The following is a 23,467-nucleotide window of genomic DNA, read 5'->3' on the forward strand; positions in this document are numbered from 1 at the left end:
ATGCAGGTTTGCTCCCTGGTCCAGGAAGATCCCCACATGCCGAGGGGAAACTCAGCCCGAACGCCACGACTACTGAGCTCTGGAGTCCGAGAGCCACAGCTGCTGCGCCTGTGCGCTGCGGCTCCCGAAGCCCATTTGTCCTAGAGCCCATGCTCCACAGCGGAGGGGCCACCTCAATGAGAAGCCCATGCACTGCAACTCGAGAAAGCCCACGTGCAGCAATGAAGACCCAGAGCAGCCAAAAATAAAAAAGTAAAATAAAAAAATTTAAAAGATGCTAATGGAAGATGTTGTTTACTGTCCGTTTTCCAGCAGGAACCCTCAGGTCACAGGAGCGGGTGGGAAGGGCACCTTCTGGGGCCCTGACGCCCGGTCTCCTTGGCCTGAGGCATGGCAGGGGAGCTCTGGGACCACACAGCCCCGCTCCTCTGAGGCTCCAGGGCTTGTGGCTGACGGAGGTCGAAACCAAGCTGGAGCAGCCTCGTTCATCTCCTAGGGCACAGCCAGGCCAACCTGCACCGTGGATGTTTTCCGTGGCTGTCTAAGGAGCCTTTGGGGGGTGTGAAATGCAGGGCTCTGAAACAAAACTGATCCTGCCACTGAGAACCTCTGAGATCTGGAGCAAGAATCTTCTCTTCCCTAAACCACAGACTTGTCATCAGAAAAGCAGTAATAACAGCAAAACTTACCTCCCTGGGCTGGCGTGAGGTTTACATGAGACACGGTGCTAGGAGAGCCCCAGGAAGCCCGCTCGACACCGGGAAGCTCCATCATCATTTTGTCACCCGAGTTAGGGCGGGGAAGCCCGGAGCTCACTGTGTGACCTTGGGTGTCCTTTCCCGTCAAGCCTCATTTTCTTCCAGCCCTCAGGCTGGGGCTCACATGGAAGACCCCACAGAAGTGGGCCTGTTAATCACCCTCACTCTGAGCAGCATGAGGCCGCAGTGCTGGGTCTGAGACATGGCTCCATCTTGGGCTGCGACCCCGAGAGACAGGCTCCGAGGGGCCAGGCGTTGGCTCTCACAAGGCTGTCATTTTCTTCTGGTTTGTTGTTTGCAGGCAAGTCGTTGCAACAGGAGCAAAAAAAAATTAGAGGGAAAAAACCTAAAGTTAGACACATTTCTCCCTTTAGCTGTTGCTGCTGTTCCTTGCGATCACTCCCCCACCCCCAACAATTTGGGTGGAAAAAACCCAAAATGCTGTGTTTGGATTTTTGTGGAGGGAAGCCTTGGCCCAGGTCCTGGAATACCAGTGTTCAAGGGAACTGGCAGTCTTGGGGTTTCTCCCTGCCCTGGAATTCCACCCTGGATCTGGGGAAGCCCTAGACACTCAGCCTTTCCCCCAGGTCCCTCCTTTGTGCCTTGCTTCCTGGGGCATGTTATTATTCTTATGATTGTCCCCATTTGAAGAAGGATGGGATTGAGCCTTGCAAAGTGACTTGCCTGCCCTCACACAGCCAGTGGCAGAGCTGGGATTTGAACTCGGGTCGCAGAAGTCAAGCCCAGGACTCTCTCCCTTCTGCCATGCCGCCTGCTTCCCAGCCCCCAGCGTGGTCTCAGGCTGAAGAGGTCCCTTGTGCATCAGAGCTGCCAGGCACTTAGGTCTCATTGGCCTCATGGATCCCAAAGGCCAGGATGGGGCTGGCAGCGTCAGAGCCACGGAGGATATAGATTAAAGATAAATGTCCAGCTTCGCCCACTGCTGTATGTACAGCCCAGGACTCTGCATTTGAGTCTTTGCTCAGTTCTGCTTCCCCAGCACAGTGGCCTCTACCCACCCCTGCCTCCTTTGTGCCATACCAAATGCCCCAGAGAGGGCCTCTTACTCCCTGCTTTCCCTTCCATGCTTCTGGGGGCTCTGGGTTAGCCCTCCTCCCACGTTCTCCTTGTTGCTAAATCCAGAATCTTCTCCCTGACCATGTCCCGCCGGTCTCTCAGGAAACATGACTCCCCTTGTCCTCAGGGGCCAGGGCTGGCCTCTGGTGGGCAGGCTCGGGCACGAGTGTGGACTCAGCCTCACTTGTGTCGTATGGCTGAGCGTGGGCGTGGGGTGACTCTCTGAAGGACCAGGGTGCTGTTTTGTGATGGGAGTGGGTGGTGGGGCACATCCGCTTGAGTCTCCCAGGTGCCTGCAGCCCAGTGATTTCCTGACTGTAAGATTTTTTACATGAGATTTTTTTTACCCTGACCTTGACTGTTTTACATCTGAGACGCTCTGATGCTGCGGGTGCTGTTGTGATGGAAGAGGGCCAGAGGTGGGAGAGGTCCACCTCTGTCTGGTTCATGGGGACTGAAGCAACACATTCGGACACCTCCTTCTTTCTTTCTGTGTGCTGTTTCATCTTAATCACAGCCACCCAGAGACAGGGGATATTATCTGCCCGCTCCCTGTCCAGGAATGAAGGCTCAGAAAGGGGTGCTGTCCAAGGTCACCAGCCGAGCCAGGCTCCAAACTCAGGCTGGCCTCACCTCGAGGTCCGACCATTTCTGCTCCGGCAGCTGTCTCCTTTGACAAGACAGATGTGTGCTGCTTTTGACCCGGGAACTAAAAGGCAGGCGGGACCCTGAGAGCAGAGAGGCCTGGGATGGGGCGTTAAATAAGCAAAGGCTTAGAGGCTGCAATGACGGAAGCCCAGAACTGACGCTTCAGGAGAACCCGGCTCCCACCCCTGCTCCACCCTGAGAGCTCCGTGACCTCGGGCTGCCTCTGACTCCAGGTTCCTGCCATACGAGCTGCTTTTGGGCCAAAAACCTGTGAGGGCCCCCTCTGTCTTGGTCTTCTGGTTTCTAGTGTTTTCCCAAGTCAGGGTACCATATTCAACATGCCATGAGCTAAATAACAGCATGTTGGAAAGAAATACTCTTTGAAGGGTGTGTGTATTTTGTGACATAGTTTCATTTCCAAAATGTGCATCTTGGAGTGAAAACAACACAGAACCTCTGCCACCCCAGAAGTCACCAGCCTTGCTGTTGAGGCAGCCCTTTCTGGATGTGACCTGAGTCTGGGGTCTAGAGGATGAGTTCCATGAAGTGGGTTGTTGTCACACTGGGAGAGTCTGGATTCCCTGAAGCCTGCACAAGGCCTTTTCTGGCCTTAGTCTCCCAGTGGCCCAGCCTGGCTCCCAGGACTGAGGGGCGCAGTGAAGGGGGAGGAGGGGATTCCCATCCAGGCACAGCCCTGCCTTGCTGGGGTCTTCTCTGGGCTGGTACAGCGGCCTCTGGCTACCTCCACCCTGTCTACCTGCTTTCTCTCAGTCAGAGACCATCCCAGGGAAGAGACACCACCCCCCTGACTAGTGTGTGAGGGACCATCTCTGGCCTGGACAAGGGTCATGGTCTCAACTCAGAACACAGGTCCAGAGTGCCCAGCAGACCCTGGTTCTCCTAGGAGATGCGCATGCACACAGAGGCACATACATACACACAACACCCCATACATGTCCCTATACACACACACACATCACACCATGCATGTCCTTATATGCCCATAAATGCATTTCTTCCAGCTATATGAACCACACACAGTGACCACTTACACGAGGCTCTGACACATGCCTAGAGCCAGGTCACATAAACAGGTGACACACCTTCACCATGCACACACCTACTCCACATTTGCACACCACCTCTCCCCCTCCCCCGCACCCTTTCCCCCAGCACACAGACCTTCCACGCGGCATGTTCTGTGCACACACTTTTACACACTCCCATCTACATCCTCCAGGTAGAACAATGGGAAGTGTCTCCTGCCTGCTGCTCCCTGAACTGGGTGCCAAGAGGGCAGGATCAGTGAGAAGGACCAGGGTTGGAATGCGGATGCCAGACAGAGCACTCAGGATGCAACCAGGCCTCTGACTGGTCGTTCATAGTGGAGGCATTTATTAATGGACCAAAATGGAAATGGACCCCAAAGACCCTCCTGTCCCCCCTCAGAACCCTCAGCTAGGCCAGCACAGTGTATGCATGTCCAGCTCAAGGAAGTCCAGACAAGCCTAATTCAGTTTCCAAACTCAACTCGACTGACAATTTATTTAGGCCAATTGGCCATCCCGCCTGCTCTGCATCACTGACTCCGCATGGATTAACTCGAACGCTGTACACCCCCACTGGGCAGATTTAATTAGGCAGAAAAACTGACCTAAAGCCTCTAGGGGCTTGGGGCCTGGACACCAGCCAGGGCTCCCCTGATTAGTCCCACTGCCTGCAGCCTTGCCCAGTGTCAGAATCCTCAGAAGGGACCAAGTCAAGCCCTATTGTACCAGTGATAAAACTGAGGCTCAGAGAGGGGAGGTGATCTGCCAAGGTCACACAGCGAGGGAATGGCCAGATCAGCATGTTGGTCCAGGCACCACATCACAACCATGGCCTTGCTTTTGGAATACCAAACTGCAAGAACACAGATTCCCCACGGTGAACCCCTGAACAGTTCTGAAAGACAAGCACAATTTTCTAAAGATGACTGTGACATAAATAATTTATAATGAAAGTCACAGCACATCTTGGTCATTTTAATAGATAGTAAATTGCCTTTCTGATTTATAGTTTTAGGGGTGGGGTTATGATAAAAATAACTTGGTGATTTATAAAACATCTTCTTAAGTCAACAGATCGTTAGTAGGTTTGTCTGACTTTACAGCCAACAGTCTCACCACCCTGGTTACCATAGCAACAGGATGCCTCTCTCTGTTGCCATGGCTACCTCTTTCTAGAACACAATTGGTGGGTCTCTCACAGTTTGTGATTCTGAAAAAAAGAAAGAAGAAAAGCCAGAACTACCAGTTTGGGTTTATGCTGCCTTATCTGGCAATATTGCCTGCACTGTCTTGAAATTTCAGAGTGGCCTCTGAGGTGCAGCCAGACTGGGTGATGACTGGCCCTGGGCTGCCAGGCAAAGCTCCCTTTGTGCACGCCTGTTAGTCTAGAAGCTCAGGGGGGTCGGCACTCCAGCTGATCTGGGTCCTGGGTGTGGGGGCATATAGCTACTGCTGCTGGAGTGGACTGGGGAGAAAGGACAGGGTCTGGCAAATGGCAGGAAGTCAGGAATTGGTGGGTAACAGGCAGGTCTAGGGATGGGAAATCCAGGACTCTGGGCAGGGAGGCAGGCTGAGGGCATCAGGGAAGACTGGGGAGGCTGAGGTGGGCTGGGGCTGCCATCCTGTGGGAGGGTCAGACACTGAGTCAGTCACACCCAGCGGGGGCGAGGCGGGCAGAGGGGGCCAGGTGTGCAGCTACGCCCGGCGTTTGGGGTGTTTGTAGGTGCTGTGTGGTGACCATCCGTGTCCTCTGACTGTGTACGCACAGGGAGTGTGGGGGCTGTGTGGGCGTGTGCCTCATGGTACAGCGCCCGGATGTTCATGCTTGATGGGCAGTGATGTGTCCCAGTACAGTCCGTCTGCCCCGTGCTCTCTGTGTATGTGTGGTCAGGACCCTGGGCTGTAGTTTGTGTGGCCACTCATCACAGGTGTGTGCTTAGGTAATGGGTCAGGTGTCTACTCTGGGTAGCAGTGTGTGTCTAGGGGTGACCATCCTTAGGTGCCCAGCCCTTGACGGCAGCTCCTATATTCCAGCCAGCTTTGGGGGCTAAAACACATCTCCGTGCACTAGGGAGCCAGCCTTAACTATCTCTGGATGACTCGACCTTGGAGCTTGACACCCATAGCTTGGACTATGTGTGCCAGCCCAGGGTGCTGCGGAGACGGCTCCTAAGGCTCACTGCCTGGGCCTGCTGGGCAGAGGTTCCCTCCCTGCCAGGGGCCAGCTGATTCTGGGAACTCCCCATCCTTGTGCATCCACCCCGTCCCTCTGGCTGAGCTCCCTGAACAAGTTGTGGTCATCTCTCAGCCTTCCCTCTCTGGGTCTGCCAGGAGGCGGTGGGCCAGACAGAGATGCAGGCTGGGCCATCTGAGGCTGCTGTCGGCATTGATTCCCCGAGCAAGATGGGGCAGACTCCCCGCCCCAGGCACTAGTGAGCACTGGGCAGCGAGGCCCAAGACCATTTCAGGCATTCTGGGGTCCAGCCTGTGGATTCAGGTATCCTGGTTCTGTCTCTCACTGGGGACAGAAATAACCTGATCTCAGGGAGTCCAAGCTATGGTGTCAAGCTCCAAGACTGAACCATCCAGACACAATCAAGGCCAGCTCCCCAGTGCACAGAGCTGTGTTTTTAGCCTCCAAAGCTTTGGCATCTCTGGTGGTGGACAGAGCTTAGACAATGGAGCCAGATCAACTTGGGTCCAAGCCTCAGCTTCATCACTAGCCTTAAACCTTGGTTTAGTCCCTGAACCTCTCTGTTTCCTTCTTGGCACAATAAGGTACAACCACCTGTCTCACCAGGTCTGTGGAAAGGTTAAAGGTGCACAGTAGGCCTTTTAGCTTTTCTTTTTTAATTTTTATTTATGGCTGTATTGGGTCTTTGTTACTGTGCACGAGCTTTCTCTAGTTGTGGCAAGCCGGGGCTACTCTTTATTGTGGTGCTCGGGCTTCTCATTACAGTGGCTTTTCTTGTTGCAGAGCATAGGCTCTAGGGCATGCGGGCTTCCGTAGTTGCAGCTCACGGGCTCTGGAGCACAGTCTCAATAGCTGTGGTGCACAGTCTTGGTTGCTTTACGGTAAGTGGGACCTTCCCGAACCAGGGATCAAACCCGTGTCCCTGCATTGGCAGGCAGGTTCTTGATGGCTAGACCACCAGGGAAGCCCTAGGCCTTTAGCTTTGACAGCTTCTCCTCTCTCCTTCCTGGCTCAGCTTCCCTGAGGATGGGCAGGAGGGCACTACGAACTCGCTTGGCCGTGGGCTCTTGCTTTGGCTTTGATGTGCTGGGGCTGACTTGCTAGTCGCTAGGCTTAGGAGATTGTGGCAGTCTGAGCAAGCCGGGGTGCTTTCTTCCACAGCGATCCTAAGGGCCCACTTGGACCCAGACGTTGCTGGGGCCCTGCCTGTGACAAAGGACTGGGGTCCAGCAGCAGAGTCTAGGAAGCCTGACTTCCACCTCCCCAGCCCCTCTGGGGAAGAGGTCCTGGTATCTGACTCTAAGGCTGATCACTGCTGCCCATCCCAGTACCCCCACTCCTTGGTCACTGGAGCCCAGAGAGGAAAAAAATCTGAAAGGGATGGCCACCGATCCCTGAGAACCCAGGATTTGTCTATCCTAATTTTAGAAGACTTGACCGCTTCCTGGGCCTCAGTTTTCCTGTCAGGACCTGTTGTGCAAGAAGAGCCAATGGGCGTAGAGCTCTGAGGGCCTTTGGGGGCACCTGGGAGGAAGTGAGAAGCCCCCGGGGACATCAGTGCCCTCCCTGGGCTGTTTCTGTGAGGCTCCCCAAGCACTAATGAGCACAAGTTGGAGACAGCCTCGCTGCCTCCCTGCGGGAAATTTAGAGGCTCCTTGGGCGGTGGGGTGGGGGGACTTCATTTACTGCCTCCTAAGGGCCTCAGCTGCCAAGGAGAAGTCTCCCTGGAAGAGATGTCCCAGAAGGGCTACTTAGTGGGGCACTGATGGGTGGATGGGTTTTTCCACGTGGAGATCAGCAGGAACACCCAGGAGGAAAGGGCAGCAGGTGCAGAGACACAGAGATGGAAGCTCAGAGATGGCAGAGGGTTGCATGTGGCAAGAATGTTGGGTGCATGCAGGCAGAGGCCCCTGGGAAGTCGATGCGGTCAGGGCACAGGGAGCCTCACGTGCTAGGCTGTGAAGTCAGGGCTTTTCTCTGTGGACAGCATGGCCAGACGGCCGAACAGAGAGCCGGGATTCCAGTGCTTGCCCCCCCAATAACTGGGTGGATGCTGTACTGGTGGCTGTGATTGAAGCCTACGACATGCTGGCTTTTATGACAGGGACCCCACTGACAGAAAGCCCCATGTGCATGGAGGGGACAGAGGACAGCTGTGGGACGATTTAAGAAGGGGATGCCATGTCTGATGGAGCAAAGGGGAGAGGCAGCGCCTCCTGCTTTCTACCACTGGCCAGGATCAGGAGCCCAGAGATGCAGCAGGCCCAGCCTCTTGGCATCCTTTAGATACTCACAGTGTCCGTGGTCCTCTCCTCTCTCAAAAAGACCAGGGGAGGAACGTGACCTGGCCCTGGGAGACTGGGCTGTGAATTCCAAGCTCTAAGATGGGGCCCTTCAGAGGAAGTCTGAGGCCAAATACCCAGCATTTGGGGATGTGTTCTTAGCTCCAAGAGCTTTGACAACTGCTCAAGGAAAAAGCGCTGGAGCTGGATGAACCCGGATTGGAGTTGATGACCTCTTCCAGTTGCTTCCACTTTGCTTTCCTGGCCTGCCCCTGTGGTGTCCCAGGTCAGCACTATCTGGACCTTTAAAGTGCTGTTTCTGGAGTCGGAAAATCTGGCTTAAGTTCCTGCCCTGCCCTCACCTTGTCCAAACCCCACCTACTTCTCAGGGCTGATGGGGGCTCACCTTTTCAGTCCACTGCATTTTACTTGTCTCTGTGTGTGTTCTTTATCTTCAGCTGTGCATGGGGCTCCCTCGGGGCAGGGCTGAGGTCTTACTGCACTCCGTGCTGGGCATAGCCTGGCGCTCGGTGAGGAATGGAAGGAAAAAAGTGTGGTAGGTGGAAGGAAGGAAGGGAGGGAGGAAGGAAAAAGTTAGAAGAAGAGACGAATGAATAAATGCATGTTGGATGGAAAAGAGGGAGAGAAGGGAGGAGGACCAAAGGAAGGAATAGAAGAAGAGAGAAAAGAAGGATGAATGGATATGTGGATAAAAAGGAGGGAGAGAGGGTAGAAGGAAGGAAGGATGAATGGGTGAAAGGGAGAAAGAAAGGAAGAAACAAAGAAAGGGAAGAAGGAAGGATGGATGGAAGGAAGAAGGCAGAGGGGTCACACTCGATATAGTCTAGGGTCAAGTTTTTGAAAATTGCATGACTCTCTAAAGCCAGCAGGAGCCAGCATGCCATGATGAGTGGCTTGGGCAGATCACTTCCTGTTTCTGTGCCCCAGACTTCCCATTTATAGCATGCAGTGTCTTGGATCAGATAATCTCAAAAGGCTGCTCTTACTCTGATATTCTAAAATGCTGACTTTGTCCCTTTCCCTCTCCTCTCCCTTTCTCTCAACCTGGAATGTGTCTTTGAAGGTCTACACAGTTCTTTATTTCTAGATCTGTGCTAGGTTGGGTGTCTGGTCTCATGGCTATGGTCAACCCAGACAGGGTCACCACGAAGTGGGGAGGTACAAACTAAAGAAATTACTAGAAGCAGCACAGCTGCCTCTTGTGGCAGATAAAGGGTGGCACCTTGGCACTCCATGAAGTTTTCTGTGAAGGCAGCTCTGGAGAATGAACTTGCCACCCATTCTAGACTGTAGCCCAGAGCTGCCTCCAGGGAGATGGCCTTGCACCATTCATGGTCTGTCTCGACAGGCTGGGAGAAGGGGAATCCAGAGGGGAGGGAAGCAGCAGGAACAAGAAAGCTGGGTTCCTGGAGGAGAACCCCCTGGCCAGGGTCCTCCACCCAGGGCAGTGTTAAAGTTCCATGATCCCAGACTGGAGGCTGTAAGAAGAGCCCTTGTCTGGAATTCAGTCTGAGCAGGAAGGTTTGAAACTCTGACAGCTGCTTGATTTTCTTTCCTAGGGTACCCATGTTTGCTTGTGGTTAGAGAAGCCCAGTGGGTCATCAGATGGGGGTGAGGGTGACCAAACCAAACCACAAAGTCTGCTGAACCTCTCTCAGGGAGCGGGGCCAGAGCAGGCCATTCTGGAAAGACTGGGTTATCCTGGCCATTTCCTTCTCACCCGGGTGGGGGATCTGAAAGGACCAGGCACCCACATATGTTTGGAAAAACCCTAGTTCCCCAGCAGCTTCTTCCTTCCTCCCACCCACACCCTTCCCCTGGGGCCAGCCAGCAGCAGCAGGAGCAAAGCTGTCTATGGTTTATGGTGGGTTTGAGGACCCCAGTCCTATTCTCTTCCTTATGCCTGAATCTGCAGCACAGTATCTCTGACAAATGACCATTTAGTTTTTATTTCCATATCTCCAGCATGGGTAACTTACTTCCAATCCGTGATGTGAGTTCCTGGGACAATAGAGAGAAGTGGGTAAAAGAATTGTGTAAGGCCTTGGGGAAGATACATCTTTTGCAATTGAACATAGGATAGAACATGAAGAGACTGCCTGCGTGAGGTACAGATCCATGAAAAAGAGTTAACAGCCTAGCACAGGGACAGAAGAAAGATGGGAGATATGGCCTTTGAGGGGCCTGGCTCCACCATAGCTTCCCCACCCTCCTTTCTTTGCTCGGCCTCAGCCACCTAGGTCACTTTTATCAGTGGTGGGGTGGGGTGTTAAATGCTTTAATAAATCACATCTAGAGTGCAGCGTCTCAACAAAGTAGAAGTTTATTTCCCACCTGTGTATTTAGTAGGTGTCTTTCTTTCTAGGGACCCAACTACTTTCTTATGGTGGCCCTGCTGGCTTCCTCGGGCTTCAGCATTTGACTGGCAGTCAGGGAAAGAGAGAGGGCATGAAAGGTTGAGCAGGAAGGTTTTGTGAGCCAGGCTGGGCCTTCACGCACACCCTTTTGTGCACTGTTGGATGGCCTGAGACCAGTCATATGACACCACCCAGCCTGGAGGGGAGGCTGGGAAATTATGGTCTAGCCAGGCATCCAGGAAGAAAGGAAAGGCATTTCTGAAAACAGAGAAATCTCCACCAGAGCCTTTTAACCCTTCAGGTCTCCTAACCCCATACTCCACGCCCTGAAGAGGGAACGGTGGCCTGCCAGCCTGGCCCATGTCAGAAGGGGGCATCCTGCAGGCATCTTGCCCATCCTGGCCCCAGACTGGACCTGGCCCAGAGGTACCCAGTCTCTCTGCATTGGGGGAAGGGCCTCCCCTCTGACACTGTGTGTTTCTCCTCCACAGTATGTGGCCTTTGCCTCCCTGTTCTTCATCTTGGTCTCCATCACCACCTTCTGCCTGGAGACCCACGAGCGCTTCAACCCCATCGTAAACAAGACGGAGATCGAGAACGTGCGGAACGGCACGCAAGTGCGCTACTACCGGGAGGCGGAGACAGAGGCCTTCCTCACCTACATCGAGGGCGTCTGCGTGGTCTGGTTCACCTTTGAGTTCCTCATGCGTGTGGTCTTCTGCCCCAACAAGGTGGAGTTCATCAAGAACTCGCTCAACATCATCGACTTTGTAGCCATCCTCCCTTTCTACCTGGAGGTGGGCCTGAGCGGCCTGTCTTCTAAGGCCGCCAAGGATGTGCTGGGCTTCCTGCGCGTCGTCCGCTTCGTGCGTATCCTGCGCATCTTCAAGCTGACCCGCCACTTCGTGGGCCTGCGGGTCTTGGGCCACACTCTGCGAGCCAGCACCAATGAGTTCTTACTGCTCATCATCTTCCTGGCTCTGGGTGTCCTGATCTTCGCCACCATGATCTACTATGCCGAGAGGATAGGGGCGCAGCCCAATGACCCCAGCGCCAGTGAGCATACCCACTTTAAGAACATCCCCATCGGCTTCTGGTGGGCTGTGGTCACCATGACAACGCTGGGCTACGGAGACATGTACCCGCAGACGTGGTCCGGCATGTTGGTGGGAGCGCTGTGTGCGCTGGCGGGTGTGCTGACCATCGCCATGCCTGTGCCCGTCATCGTGAACAATTTCGGGATGTATTACTCCTTAGCCATGGCTAAGCAGAAACTACCAAAGAAAAAAAAGAAGCATATTCCGCGGCCACCGCAGCTGGGATCTCCCAATTATTGTAAATCTGTCGTAAACTCTCCACATCACAGTACTCAGAGTGACACATGCCCGCTGGCCCAGGAAGAAATTTTAGAAATTAACAGAGCAGGTAGGAAACCTCTTAGAGGCATGTCGATCTGACCTTTCACCTCTGCCCCCTGTAGCAATGATTCCAGATTCAGTCAGACTGCTTCCTTAGTTCCGTGGGTGACTCTGGACCCCACGCTCAGTCTCGAGGTGTGGCGTCTGGGGGCCCAGGGAGATGCTGGGCAGCCAAATTCACTAGGCGAGAGCCTGCTAGAACCTCACTGGTGGCTCCCGGTAAGGAGGTTGATACACTGGTCTCGTGGGGTTCTGAAGAGATGCCACGGCCCGTGAGGTTGCTGAGGACTCTCTTAGCAGGAGCCCAGGGGCTCCGCTGCTCAATGGGCAGGAGTTGGGCATGAGTCGCTGACTCAGGCCACTGACCTAGAGTCACGGCGGGGCGAGGTGGGTGTGATTGGGAAATGCCAGACAGCTGCCCATTTGGTCTTTACACGGCTCCCTTCGGGCTGTGCACATGGCACTGATGGTGCCTGGGCTCTGGCAGGAGGTCCCTGCAGAGACAGCAGCAAGGATTCTCACCCCCCCGCAGAGCCTGTCTCCATAGCTAAGTAGCATTCCTGCTCCGATGCCGGCTGCCTAGCTCCAGGCGTGTCCTCGGAGATGCCTCTTGCCCTCCGTAACAAGCTTACTCACCCCACAGCATGCGGAACCAGCTCATCTTCTACCACCACTCTAGAGTTTAGCGTTTATCTTTAGGAACCTGTTGGAGTGACTTTAGCTTTCACGTTGTCTGTTTGGGTTGATGGTCCAGTGGGAGTTTCTGGTGGCCTTCTTTCTGATGGAAGCGGCTGGTGAGCGAAGGACTAGAGGGGGCCACCACCCGGGCAGCTTAGATGAAAGCGCTTCAGACCAGCAACAACCTCCCACTGAGAGTGTTCCCTGTTTCCGGCAGTAGGGACTGCAGCAGCAATACACGACATCCCAACCAGTGTACGCCCACTTTCCCGTGAATTCAGTGGGGGTCAGGGAGGGGGGAGGGGGGCCATGAAACAATACTAGTCACTGTGGGATATATTCTCATATTCCATGGCTAGTGGTTCGTTATGGGACTATCTCAGTTTTATGAGAACCTGCACATAGCACATAAAGTTGATCATGGGGCTCTGGTCCGAAGATATAAAGCCCATAGTCTACCTCTACCCATGGAATACCATCGACTTATTCTGTGGACACAGGGATTTGAAGGGAATGAACGACCCAGAAAAGCATGACAGCACTGAACTCAGAAGGAGTGCCGGGGTGAGGGAGGCTGAGTGAGTGACAGGTAGTGTTTAGTCTGCAGAAGACACCCCTGTGCCCAGGGCAGGAGGTAGGGGCTGCAGGCTCTCTCAGCCCTAGAGGAGCAAGTTGTCCCCTGGTTTGAATGGCCTCCCCAGTGGCTGACTGATTCTTCCCTGATGCCCCACTCTCTGGCCCACCACCCCATCCTACTCCTCATCCGGCTTCATCCCATAGCTGTACTGCCCAGAGTGGTACCCCCAAAGTCCACCTCTCTGTCTGAGGTCTTTCCAGCCCCTTCCCCTGGTCCCATACCCCTCCCCACTCCCTGGGATCCCTGTAGACACCTGAGAGGAATGTGGCTAGTGTTCTAGGCTGGGCCAGGGGCAGGGCAGGGGTCTCAGAGGCTGGAATGGGAGGGCCTGGGGTTGGGCTGGATTCCTAGGCCAATGCCTGGCTTCTGCTTGGCCAGCCAGGCATAGGCCATGGAAAGGCCCTGCCCCACCTCTCTGCTTTGGATCATTTCGACCTCAGGAGCACCATCACAGCGAGGAAAATTCCTGGGGCTCTGGGAAAGGGTCTGGTTGGGCCTCGCCCCTAACTTCACTCCAGTCCTCAGCAGGAAGAGGTGAGCCTGAGTGGCATCACCATGGCACTCCTTGGCCCCCATCCCATCTTCCCCAGTGATTCACTCCAGCCAGGCACAAATCTTTCAATCCCAGACAATGCCAGTATTCTCCATGTGCTGAGGGCACGAGTGCATGCATACATGCACACACACGTGTACACATGCATGCATGTGCACACACACACAGAGTGCAGATGTGTGTTTTGATATGTACACCAGCTAGCCCCAGGACACAGGCCCTCTTCCCTGAAAGCCTGTGTACTCCTCCTAGAGCCCCTGCACCCCACCACCATGACAGCCCTGTCCCTGGGACCCTCTTTGCCCTGGCTCCAGGTCTCAGGGATCCAGATTGTCCTGGCTTAAGCCAGGTACTTGGAGCCCTTCTCTCTGGGGCCCTGATGCCTCACTCCCTCCTGTCCCACACTCTGCCTCCTCCCCTTTCCCAAGTTCTCACTGCTCCTGGCGGTGCTGTCTTGACGTCCCAGACCTACTCTGAGTCTGGTCCCTCACCAGAACCCTCCTTCCTCTGAAAGCTGATGTGTGAGAACCAAATTATCACCCAGAGAGTGTGTGATCCTTAGGGAGTGTCTCCCCATCTCTGCATCCCTGAGTCCCTTCCCGTTGGCCTCCTTTTCTGCTTGCAGCTATGCTCCTTGGTGGGCATGGAGTTGGGGTGTGTTAGTGAGTGAGTGCGGGGGAGGCCAGAGGTGAGGAAGACAAATACGAGGGGAAGCTGGACCCTGAAGGAACTGAGAGCTGAGATGCAGTCCCCAAGACCTTGACAACCTCACTCCACACCAAGGGCAGTCAGCTGGCCCAGTGAGACCTGGGTTCTCCAATTTCACCTTTAGAACCTGGGTTGGGGCGAAGTGCAAGATGCCGGACTCTGAGGGCACCCCCTGCCCAGGGCCAGACTCCTGGGACTCAGGCAAGCCACCCCAGACATGTCAGCAGCGCCTTCTTTTCCCCTCCCCATCTTGGTTTCTCTTGCAGCCTCAGGTCGAGTGTCTGGTCTCCTCAGTACCATGGCTGACGTGGCCCCAGTGTTTGGGGGATTCGTCCCGGCAGGGGTTGTAGGGTCTCATGGGGGGATGCCAGGATGGCACCCCCATGGTCAGGGACTCGGGTTTTTAGTCCAGGAGAAGCTGCTTCTCTCGCAGAAAGGGGGTCCCTCCCCGACCTGCAGTCGGGGGCCCAGACCACCGGCTCTGGGCAGTTCAGAGTGCTCCCTCTGTCCTGGCATGTGCATTCACGTGTGTCTCGTCCATCTCTGCTCCTGTGATGTGGGTTGGTCCTCTGTGGTGCTGCGTCTGGGGCTGTGGGGTCCCACCATAGGTGAGCAGGGGGCTGGCAGAGGGGACGGGTGGTGGCCAGACCTCCCCCTTCCTGTCCATGAGCACCTAGGGCAGCAGTGAGGTCCTGAAAAGCACCCCCACCTGGGTCTGCCCTGAACTGGGACAGAGCTGCCCCTGCAGCCTCCGGGGTCTGCCCTGAGCATCTGAGTCCAAAGCGCCCCCCGCCCCGGCCCTCCACCCCTCCCCTGCTGGCTGCAGTGGGTGCGGAAAGTGGTGTACCCCCCGGGGCAGGGGAGGTGGCGAGATTGAGACAGGGTGACCAGGTAGGGTGTGAGCAGGGCCCCTCCGCAGGGACTAACTGAGTTTCTGCTCAGATGCAGGGCCAGGGTGGGCAGCGGGGGGCCCTGAGTGGGGTCAATGAGGCCCCCAGGTGGCTAAGGGGGAAGGAGCGGAGAAATAAGGGGTTCTGAGGGCCAGGACTGGGTGTTCTTTTCTGTGTTGTTCACATGCTCTCTCTTTCTCTCTCTCCACTAATCATGTTTCTCTCTCTCTCTCTCCTCGTTCTGTTGCATGACTTGTGCCGGTTCTCGTGATTGTACTCAGCTCGTGTCTCTCACAGACCGTCCCCAGTTAACCTGGGGCTTTTCCCCTGAGCCCCCAGCTGGGCAGCCCCCCTCTGGGGGGCTAAACCCAAGGAAACTCCCAGCCACCCCACCTGCCCCACCCTAGCCCTGTGTGCGCCCCCGGCGCCCGCTGCTGGTGTGAACAGTAAGTACCTTGGTGGTGCCTGGAGACCAGGGCACACAAGCCAGCCTGACATTGGGTTCTCCTTGCTCCAAAGTTTAAAAAAAAATGACCCTCTCGCGGTTGCTCATCTCTCTCAGCCCATTTCAAAGCCTGGAAACCATCTTTGTGAGACGCTGCCCATGCTGCCATTTCATCATCGCAGGCCCTCGGGTCTAGTGGGGGCCGAGGGGCCCTGGACCAGGGAGGGCAGGGCTCCCTGCCTTCTGGGGAGCAGGTGGGAGCTGAGGGACCTGGTGACCATCTCATCTAAAGGACAAGGTCAGGGTATGAGGGGGCAGTCTTGGGTGAGCTGGTGCCTCTGGCTTTTTTCATGAGTTCCTCAGGTTTGGTGAGCTGGCTGCTCCTTGGCCAGTCTCTTCCAGCCCTCCTCTGGAGTTGGGGAGGGAGCGTATGGTTCCCAGTTTCTGAGAGCACCCCACATCACAGAGAAGCCCACAGCCCAGGGAGGCTGGCTCCTTCAGAGAGCAGGACCCAAACACTCCCACCCAGGCTTGGCCTCTTCTCAGAGGTCATGTTTGGGAGAAGAAGCAGGCTCCAAGGAGGGAAGGGGGTCTGGCTCACACCCACCCAGGCAGCCCACTCAACTGCCCCCAGGCCCGACCCCTGCAGGGAAACCAGCCTCAACTTCAGGTCCTCTAAAGGCTGTGGGAGCTGGCTGCCCCAGGGGCACGGCGCTGGGGAGCAGAGTCACACGGAGGGTTTCAGGCTCCGCTACCCAACCCTGGGTGAGCCCTGCAGGTGGTAGATACCTCCGCTGAGAGGTGATGGCCAGTAGAGAGATCCCAAGTTCTGGCTCTCCCTGCAGATGGAGGTGCTGCCTGGCAGGACTCACTGTTTTCCCCTAGAAGAAAATGTGTACAGGGTACTATGGGCTCCAAGTTCCATCCCCCTATCCACTACCTCCTCCCTTACACTTCCTTCCCCTCTCTCCAGAGACCCTTGGGCGGGCCAGCCAGAATGGGAGGCAGGGCCGGGGTGGTCTGTGTGCACACCTGTGTGCTCTCAGACACACCCCCAGTGTTAGGCAGCCCCCAGTTCCCCAGAGAGGCCCCAACCCCAGTCACGTGGTTATCAGAGTTACCTTGGTAACTGGCCTTTCTGGTTCAGAGTGAATTGGGGAGTGAAGCCCCTGGGATTTGTCAAGAAACACACTGTACATGAAATGCTTTGCCATCTTGTACAACAGACTTTTTTTTTTTAAGTTCCAAAATTATGATGGGATTTTTTTTTTTTTTTTTGGATTTGCTTTACGAATAAACCTGATTGGTCCATTTCTCTTTTGACTGACTGCCTCTTTGTAGTGACATGATGTGTACACGGGTGGTGGTCCCGCCCGCGGGCACGCCGAGTGTGTGCACACGGAGAAGGATCACTTCTGCGTGTAGTTACATGATGTGAACAGGGTCACGGAAGAGGGTCAAATCGGGTGGAGACTCTCTCCAGCTTTTTGCCCCTCTTTAGCCTTTCAGAGGGCCTCCCCCTGTGGTCACGCCCACGTTGGGTCTGCCCTTGAGGCTCTCACCCTGGAGGAAGTCTTTGAGGAAACCTCAGGCTTCCCTCGTAACTCAGTCGGTGAAGAATCTGCCTGCAATGCAGGAGACACGGGTTCGATTCCTGAGTTGGGAAGATCCCCTGGAGAAGGAAATGGCAACCCGCTCCAGTATTCTTGCCTGGACAATCCCATGGACAGAGGAGCCTGGTGGGCTACACAGTCCATGGGGTCTCAAGAATCGGACACAACTTAGCGACTAAACCACCACTACCACCACCAGGGCCCACCCTGGGGACTGAGTCTGCGCCACCCTAACCAGGAAGAGTCTGCTTGGAGGGCAGAAAGCAGGGGAGGGGTCCCCAAGAGTGATGGGTGGGGGCAGAGGCCGACAGAGCCCCGTCTGCCAGCTCCAGAGGCATCCACGATGCTGCTCTTGGATTTGGGGAAGTGCCCTGCTCTGGCCAGAGCTGTGCCCTCACTAAATGTGCCCCCAAACTTCTTCCCAGCTTCCTCTTCAGGCTACCGCAGAGGCCAAGACTCGTCTTTCCCACCCGAGTCCATCAGCCGCTGTTGTCTTTACACATCCATTTGCTCTGCTTTGCGGGGGACGCTGCCAAGAGGAGACCGGAGGAGTGGGAGCCCCTCCCAAACCCTGGCCGCTGTCACTGCCTCATGCCTGCATTCTTGTTGCGCCTGTGCAAGCTGACGAGGCCTGCTTGAGGCAGAGCGGGGTGGAAGACCCTGGCTTGGTCTGGGTGGCGACCGGAGTGGACTGAGTGACCAGCTTAAGTCTGTGCAGAGAGGGAGCAGATTCAGTGGTCAACTGCATGGGGGACCAGGAGACTGCGTGACCAGGCCTAGGCTGTATGGGGGATGGAGCACAGAGAGTAACTGGATGAGGTCCATATGGGAGTGGGATAGAGTGATCAGATAGGGTGTGGTGGGGGAAGAGCATGAAGCAGATGCCAGAGGCCCCACACGAGGCCTGGGGTAGAGTTGACCCTTGGGGTTTTGGTGGGGCCCAGGGATGCCTGAGCAGACAGCTGGATGTGGGGGCGGGGGGCAGCCGGGTTCTGGTCAGCAGCAGAGGGATCAGAAAAGGCTGCCGCTCTGGACAGGAGTGTTTCTGCGTGTCTGTCTGTCTTCTCCCCGAGTGCTGTGTCTGGCCCTCTACCCATGACCACATCCACACCATCCTGTCTCATTGGCCCCGCCTTGGACGCTGGGCCCGGCCCCCCAGCACCGCGCTTGCTGGGCCCATCACCTACTCATCTTTTTGCAAACTTTGAGCAAACCCAGGAACCCTCCTCCCCAGCACTGTGGGCAGCCCAAAGGCTGCCCGAACGAGCTGGGGACCCCCAGCCTCGTGCCTCTCCCGCTCACGTTTCTGTTCTCAGTCTCGGGCTGCCCTTTGCTGATGTCCCACTCTGGCCTGTCCCCCCCCCCGCACTAAACAGTTTTCAGTGTCTCAATAGCTTCTGCTTATATGTTTGAAGATTCCAAACTGAATGGGGAGGTGGCGAAGGCCGCGCTGGCGAACGAAGACTGCCCCCACATAGACCAGGCCCTCACTCCCGATGAGGGCCTGCCTTTTACGCGCTCGGGCACCCGCGAGAGATACGGACCCTGCTTCCTCTTATCAACTGGGGAGTACGCGTGCCCACCTGGTGGAGGAGTGAGAAAGGGTATGTAGAGGAGGCCGGGGTGCTCTGCGTCAGCGGGCCTGCCTCGTGCTCCTGCACATGGGTGGGCGGGGCGGCGGGCGAGGGGCGCCGAGGGGCAGGCAGGCACACTGCGGGGGCAGGGAGCAGGAGGAGCCCCAGGGTCGGCCCCCGGAGGTCTGAGTCCCACCCTCCCCAAGTGGGACGGTAGGCTGGCGGAGAGAACCTGAGGTCCAGGCACCTATGGGTTGGAATGGAGCTCAGGGGTAGGAGGGGACTTGGAGACAGGCTGGCCGACTACGTTCCCCCAAGACAGAGGGTTACCCAGAGATGTGGGAAGATCCTGTACTTCCCCCAGGCTACTCTGGCAGATGGCAGCTCAGACGCCATCGGCAAAGTGATCTCTCCTGTCCCTTGGCTGGGGAGAGCAACAGGGTAGGCATGGGCTGGCCAGGACCCTGTGGGCCTAGCCACCCAAAAGCCATGTTCTGGAAGAGGCATCCTTTAAAGAGAATTCATAGACCAGATGGGGGAGGCGGGGTGTCATGACAAGAGAGATAGCTTAAAGGCTTGGCAGTGAGGTCAGCGTCCTTGCAGAGGTAAGGTATGTACCAGTCAGAACACTGCGAGTGGCAGATATGAAACTAGCCAAGAGGAGGTGGTTATGTAGGACTCCGTGCAACCCCTTCCAACCTCAGCACCCATTAGCCACGGCCCCAGGTGTGGTCAGCGACCCCTTGTGGTTGGTGAAGGCAGAGCCCCAGGTGGTGGTCAGGGTTGAATCAGACCCTTGTCTTATAAACCGACCTCCTGGGGACAAGGCTTCCACTAGAGCTTGAGCATGGACTGGGGAGAGGTTTGGGGCGGGGACCCAGCGCACCCTAGATCCAGGCTCCAAACACCGGGAAGGGCCTGGAAGGCGGAGGAAGCCACCCTCGGCATAGCGGGCTGGCTGGGCGGCTCATGCATGTTGGGGAGCGGCTCACAGGCTCACACAGGATGGTTGCATGCTGACTGGGGTGAGCAGGTCGGGCTAGATAGTTGGTTTTTTAGAGCAACAGTTGGTGTAGCTGGTGGCCATTCACAACTGCTCCAGTATTTGAAATGGTTCAATAATATGCGAGGAGAAAACAGAGAATTCAAAATAAAGGGCAAACCCAGAAGAGGAGAGGCAGCCCACACGGAGACGGGGGATGTCTTTCTGGTGCTTGGCGTGCTCTCCTGATCCAGGCTGGCCTCTGCTTCCTTGCCCTGCCTGGAGGTCCTGTGGACCCCAGCGCGGCATACCACGCCCCGCATGGTGCTGCATGGAAGGGGGGCTGCCGGCCTGGGGGCTGCCTGCCCTGTCCTCGGCAGCTTCCATGGATAGGCCTGAAGCTCCCCTTCACAACCGGCTTTCTCCCAAGTGGAGGCTCTAGAAAACCAGGATCAGGGGCAAGGCCGGGGGATGGGAGAGGAAGGCACGTAGACCACTCCCCATGGCTGCGCTCTGCTGGTAAGGTCTTGTGGGGCTGCCTGTCTCCCTCATCTTGAATGTTGGATCTATCTGTGTGGCCTAAAAGAGCAGACAGGAGAGTTTCTTGACTGGGCTTCCAGAAGCCCAGGGTGTGTGGGACAGAAGCAGCCGGTAGGGAGCAAGGAGTCCGATGGCAACCACTCTCCACAGGTGGTACCCACTCTGCAGTCCCCCAGAGGCACCAAGGGTGGGGTGACCCCACCCGCATCCACCTGGTCCCGCTCTCATGGAGTCATGACAGCCGCTGAGGACTTGCTTTTCTCAGGATAATGCCAGGCCATGAGCTGTGTGCAGGGTAGAGAACAGTTAGGGGCTCAACCCATTCCCCCAGGAGAGAGAGAAAGAGGCGTGCTGGGCTGGCTCACTGCATGGGAGAACCAAGCCAGCTGGAGAAGATCCTGCCTGCCTCTGCATGCGGCTGTTCAGTCTTTCCTCCTCCTTCCTTAAAAACTAAGTACCAAGCGGGATGGGAAAGCCAAGAAGAGAAGCTCAAGTGTTAATTGTATTCTTTACATACAGATCTTTGCAAAGAAAGCCCTGTCATTGCTAAGTATATGCCGACAGAGGCTGTGAGAGTGACTTGACCAGGCGACTTGGCCCAGGACACTGGTGGCTATTAAGCATCTGGGTGGACCTGCAGCCCCTCCTCGCCCTCGGACAGAGTAAATTCACGCCATGCAGGTTTGCCGGACGAGTCCGAGTGGCCCAGGCCTTGTACTAGGACGGACGTAGCTTTTCTACGGCCAAATGGTAACTGACCGTAGAGGATTTCTTTTCCTTCTTTTCCTTTTTTTTTTAAAAAAAAAAACAACTTTTAATTTATTCGGGGAGGGGGTGGGATGGAGGGGTTCCTTAGCATGACTTGCATGAAGTTCAACAGAAAACCCAGCAATCCAAACCCACGAACCCCCCCCCCCCGCAACTGTATGATTACCCTAAACCATGACAACAATGAAGAAAAACAAGCAAGAGTCCTCTATTTTCTTTCAAAGCTCTTTCCTTTTATACATGTTGTTGGAGCCAAACTGTAAATGCGTTCGGTAGAAACCTGTACGTTTTTTTGGGGGGGAGGGGAATGAGCGGGGTGGGGGAAGGAGTGGAAATGAGTAATGGATTGCTTCCCTTTTGTACATGGAGATCTAGAGTAAAGGTTCCCAAAAGGACAGTCGGTCAGTCATTGGTCATATTGACCTCACCTTCATAGTTCATCTCTCACATGGAAACTGAAAACTTTGCTCCAAATAGAATTATGGAAACGCACTGCCGCCTTCTTCCCTCTCTTTGGCATGCTTGCGACCCAGCGGACGTCTTCCCAAGACCCCTGACAGCGGCTAGTCTAGGTCGATTCAATCTTAGCAGTGTGTAGATTCAGTGTGACCAACTTTCATAACAAAGTGTTCATAGTAGATAATCAACACCGTATGGATTTTTCAAGTGTTCTTTCAGAGCACCAAAAAAGATCAGGACTGTGGGAGGGCCAGTCCTCCTCCACCTTTATCAAGGCACAACCCGGCATTGTATGCAATTTAGTACTTCAGAGTTTAAAAAAAACAAAAAAAAAACAAAAAAAACTGCATGCCCAATGTTATGCAAAGCGATTCTAGCATGAAATAAATTTTGTATCATGGTTTCTGTATAGTCTAAAGCAGATTTGTTTTCCTGAAGCAATCGGAGGTTTGCAGAGACGCACTTCTGCATCTCGAATAAATATAGTATTTTCCCAACAGAAACAGAGGACAGTAGCTTGGCTTTGGTCTGATTCTAAAATTAGTGGTGGGGTGGGGGGTGGGGAAGGATGATATTTTTGAAAAACACATGCTTGAATTGAAAAAAAAATGCAACATCTCAAGCTCTCATTACAGCTCGCAACATTCCTGGAAAGAGAGAAATGCTGCTTTAGTTCAGCACCCTCCCCTCCCTGGGCCCTGGCCCTTGATAATAAAAAGCTGACTTTGGACATAAAGCATGAATTTGGGTTTTTATTGCCTCTAGCAGTGTCGCAATTCGGTTCTGGGCCCCTGGTCGGGCCTTCTGCGGCTGGGCTGAGGTGGGGTGAGCCTGAGCCCTGGCTCCTCTGGTCTCAGGGACCCATCCAAGGTGCAGGCTGTCCTCTCACTGGGGGAAAGCCAGGACTGCTCCGCCCACCCCATCCTGCCCCTCCTCAGATCCTGTTGGTTGGGGGGAGGCAGGCAGCTCTCAGGAGGAATTAGCATAAAAGGCCCTGACCTAAGACAAGCCCAACCTCCAGGGGGTTCCCCAACATAGAAACGTCTCTGTGGATCCTGCCGTGTTCATGACCCTTGAATCTGGTTATGTGGAGTCCCTAGCCCCTGCCCCCACCACTGCCCTTCATGCAGACCATGGTCACGTCCCTCCTAGGGTCCTTTTTGAATCTGCTGGAGACAGAGGCAGGGGTCTGATGGGTCTGGGTGCCCCCACCCAGCTGTACCCTTGCTGGGCACTGTCTGGCAGCTACCTCATCACATACCCTTCACTCAGGCTGGCAGTGTCTTGAAGGGGTGCAGACCTCTCCTAGGGTCTTGATTTGCTTGAGTTGTTCACTTGGTCTTGATTTGCTTGGGTATTTCACTTGGTTTTGGTCGGGGGCAGGTTGGAGATTGGGGTTCCAATTCTTTTCCTATCCATTAGAGAATTTCGGGTGGAAACGTCCCTAATGGTCATGGCAGGCCACCTCTGAACACTTCACAGATGAGGAATGGAGACCCAGAGGGGGTTGCTCTGACCAGGGCCACACACAAGTGGAGGTCAGTTCCCCCCGGATTTCCATTCCCTCGATCCCTCCCAGCATGGCCAAGTCAATGATCATACGGGTGGGTAGGAGTCTGAAGGGAGGTGTCGAATTCTCACCCAACAGTTTCTCATCCCCTCTGAGCACTTACCTCAGCTTCTTGGCTCCCTGTGCAGTCCAGGAACCGGTGAAGGGGGTGGTGATGAGTGGGGCAGTGAGTGGCGAGACCTCTGCCCAGGGGTCATGTGGCCACAGAGCTGCCTGATCCACACCACATGAGTAACAGCCACTCAT

General features: G+C 55.3%; 1 protein-coding gene across 1 annotated transcript in view; it reads left to right on the top strand.

Moving 5' to 3' along the window:
- KCNC1 (potassium voltage-gated channel subfamily C member 1) overlaps window positions 1-22,387 on the top strand; it is a 44,583-nt gene extending 22,196 nt beyond the window's left edge. Inside the window, exons 2-4 of the mRNA XM_020904799.2 lie at window positions 10,878-11,811; window positions 18,744-18,932; window positions 20,944-22,387. Of these exons, the coding sequence (XP_020760458.1) occupies window positions 10,878-11,811; window positions 18,744-18,932; window positions 20,944-21,008 (1,188 nt within the window). The 3' untranslated portion in view covers window positions 21,009-22,387. The remainder of the gene's footprint in view (window positions 1-10,877; window positions 11,812-18,743; window positions 18,933-20,943) is intronic.
- The last annotated feature ends 1,080 nt before the right edge of the window (window positions 22,388-23,467 follow it).

The sequence above is a fragment of the Odocoileus virginianus genome, chromosome 10, assembly GCF_023699985.2.
Source record: "Odocoileus virginianus isolate 20LAN1187 ecotype Illinois chromosome 10, Ovbor_1.2, whole genome shotgun sequence".
Lineage (NCBI taxonomy): Eukaryota > Metazoa > Chordata > Mammalia > Artiodactyla > Cervidae > Odocoileus > Odocoileus virginianus.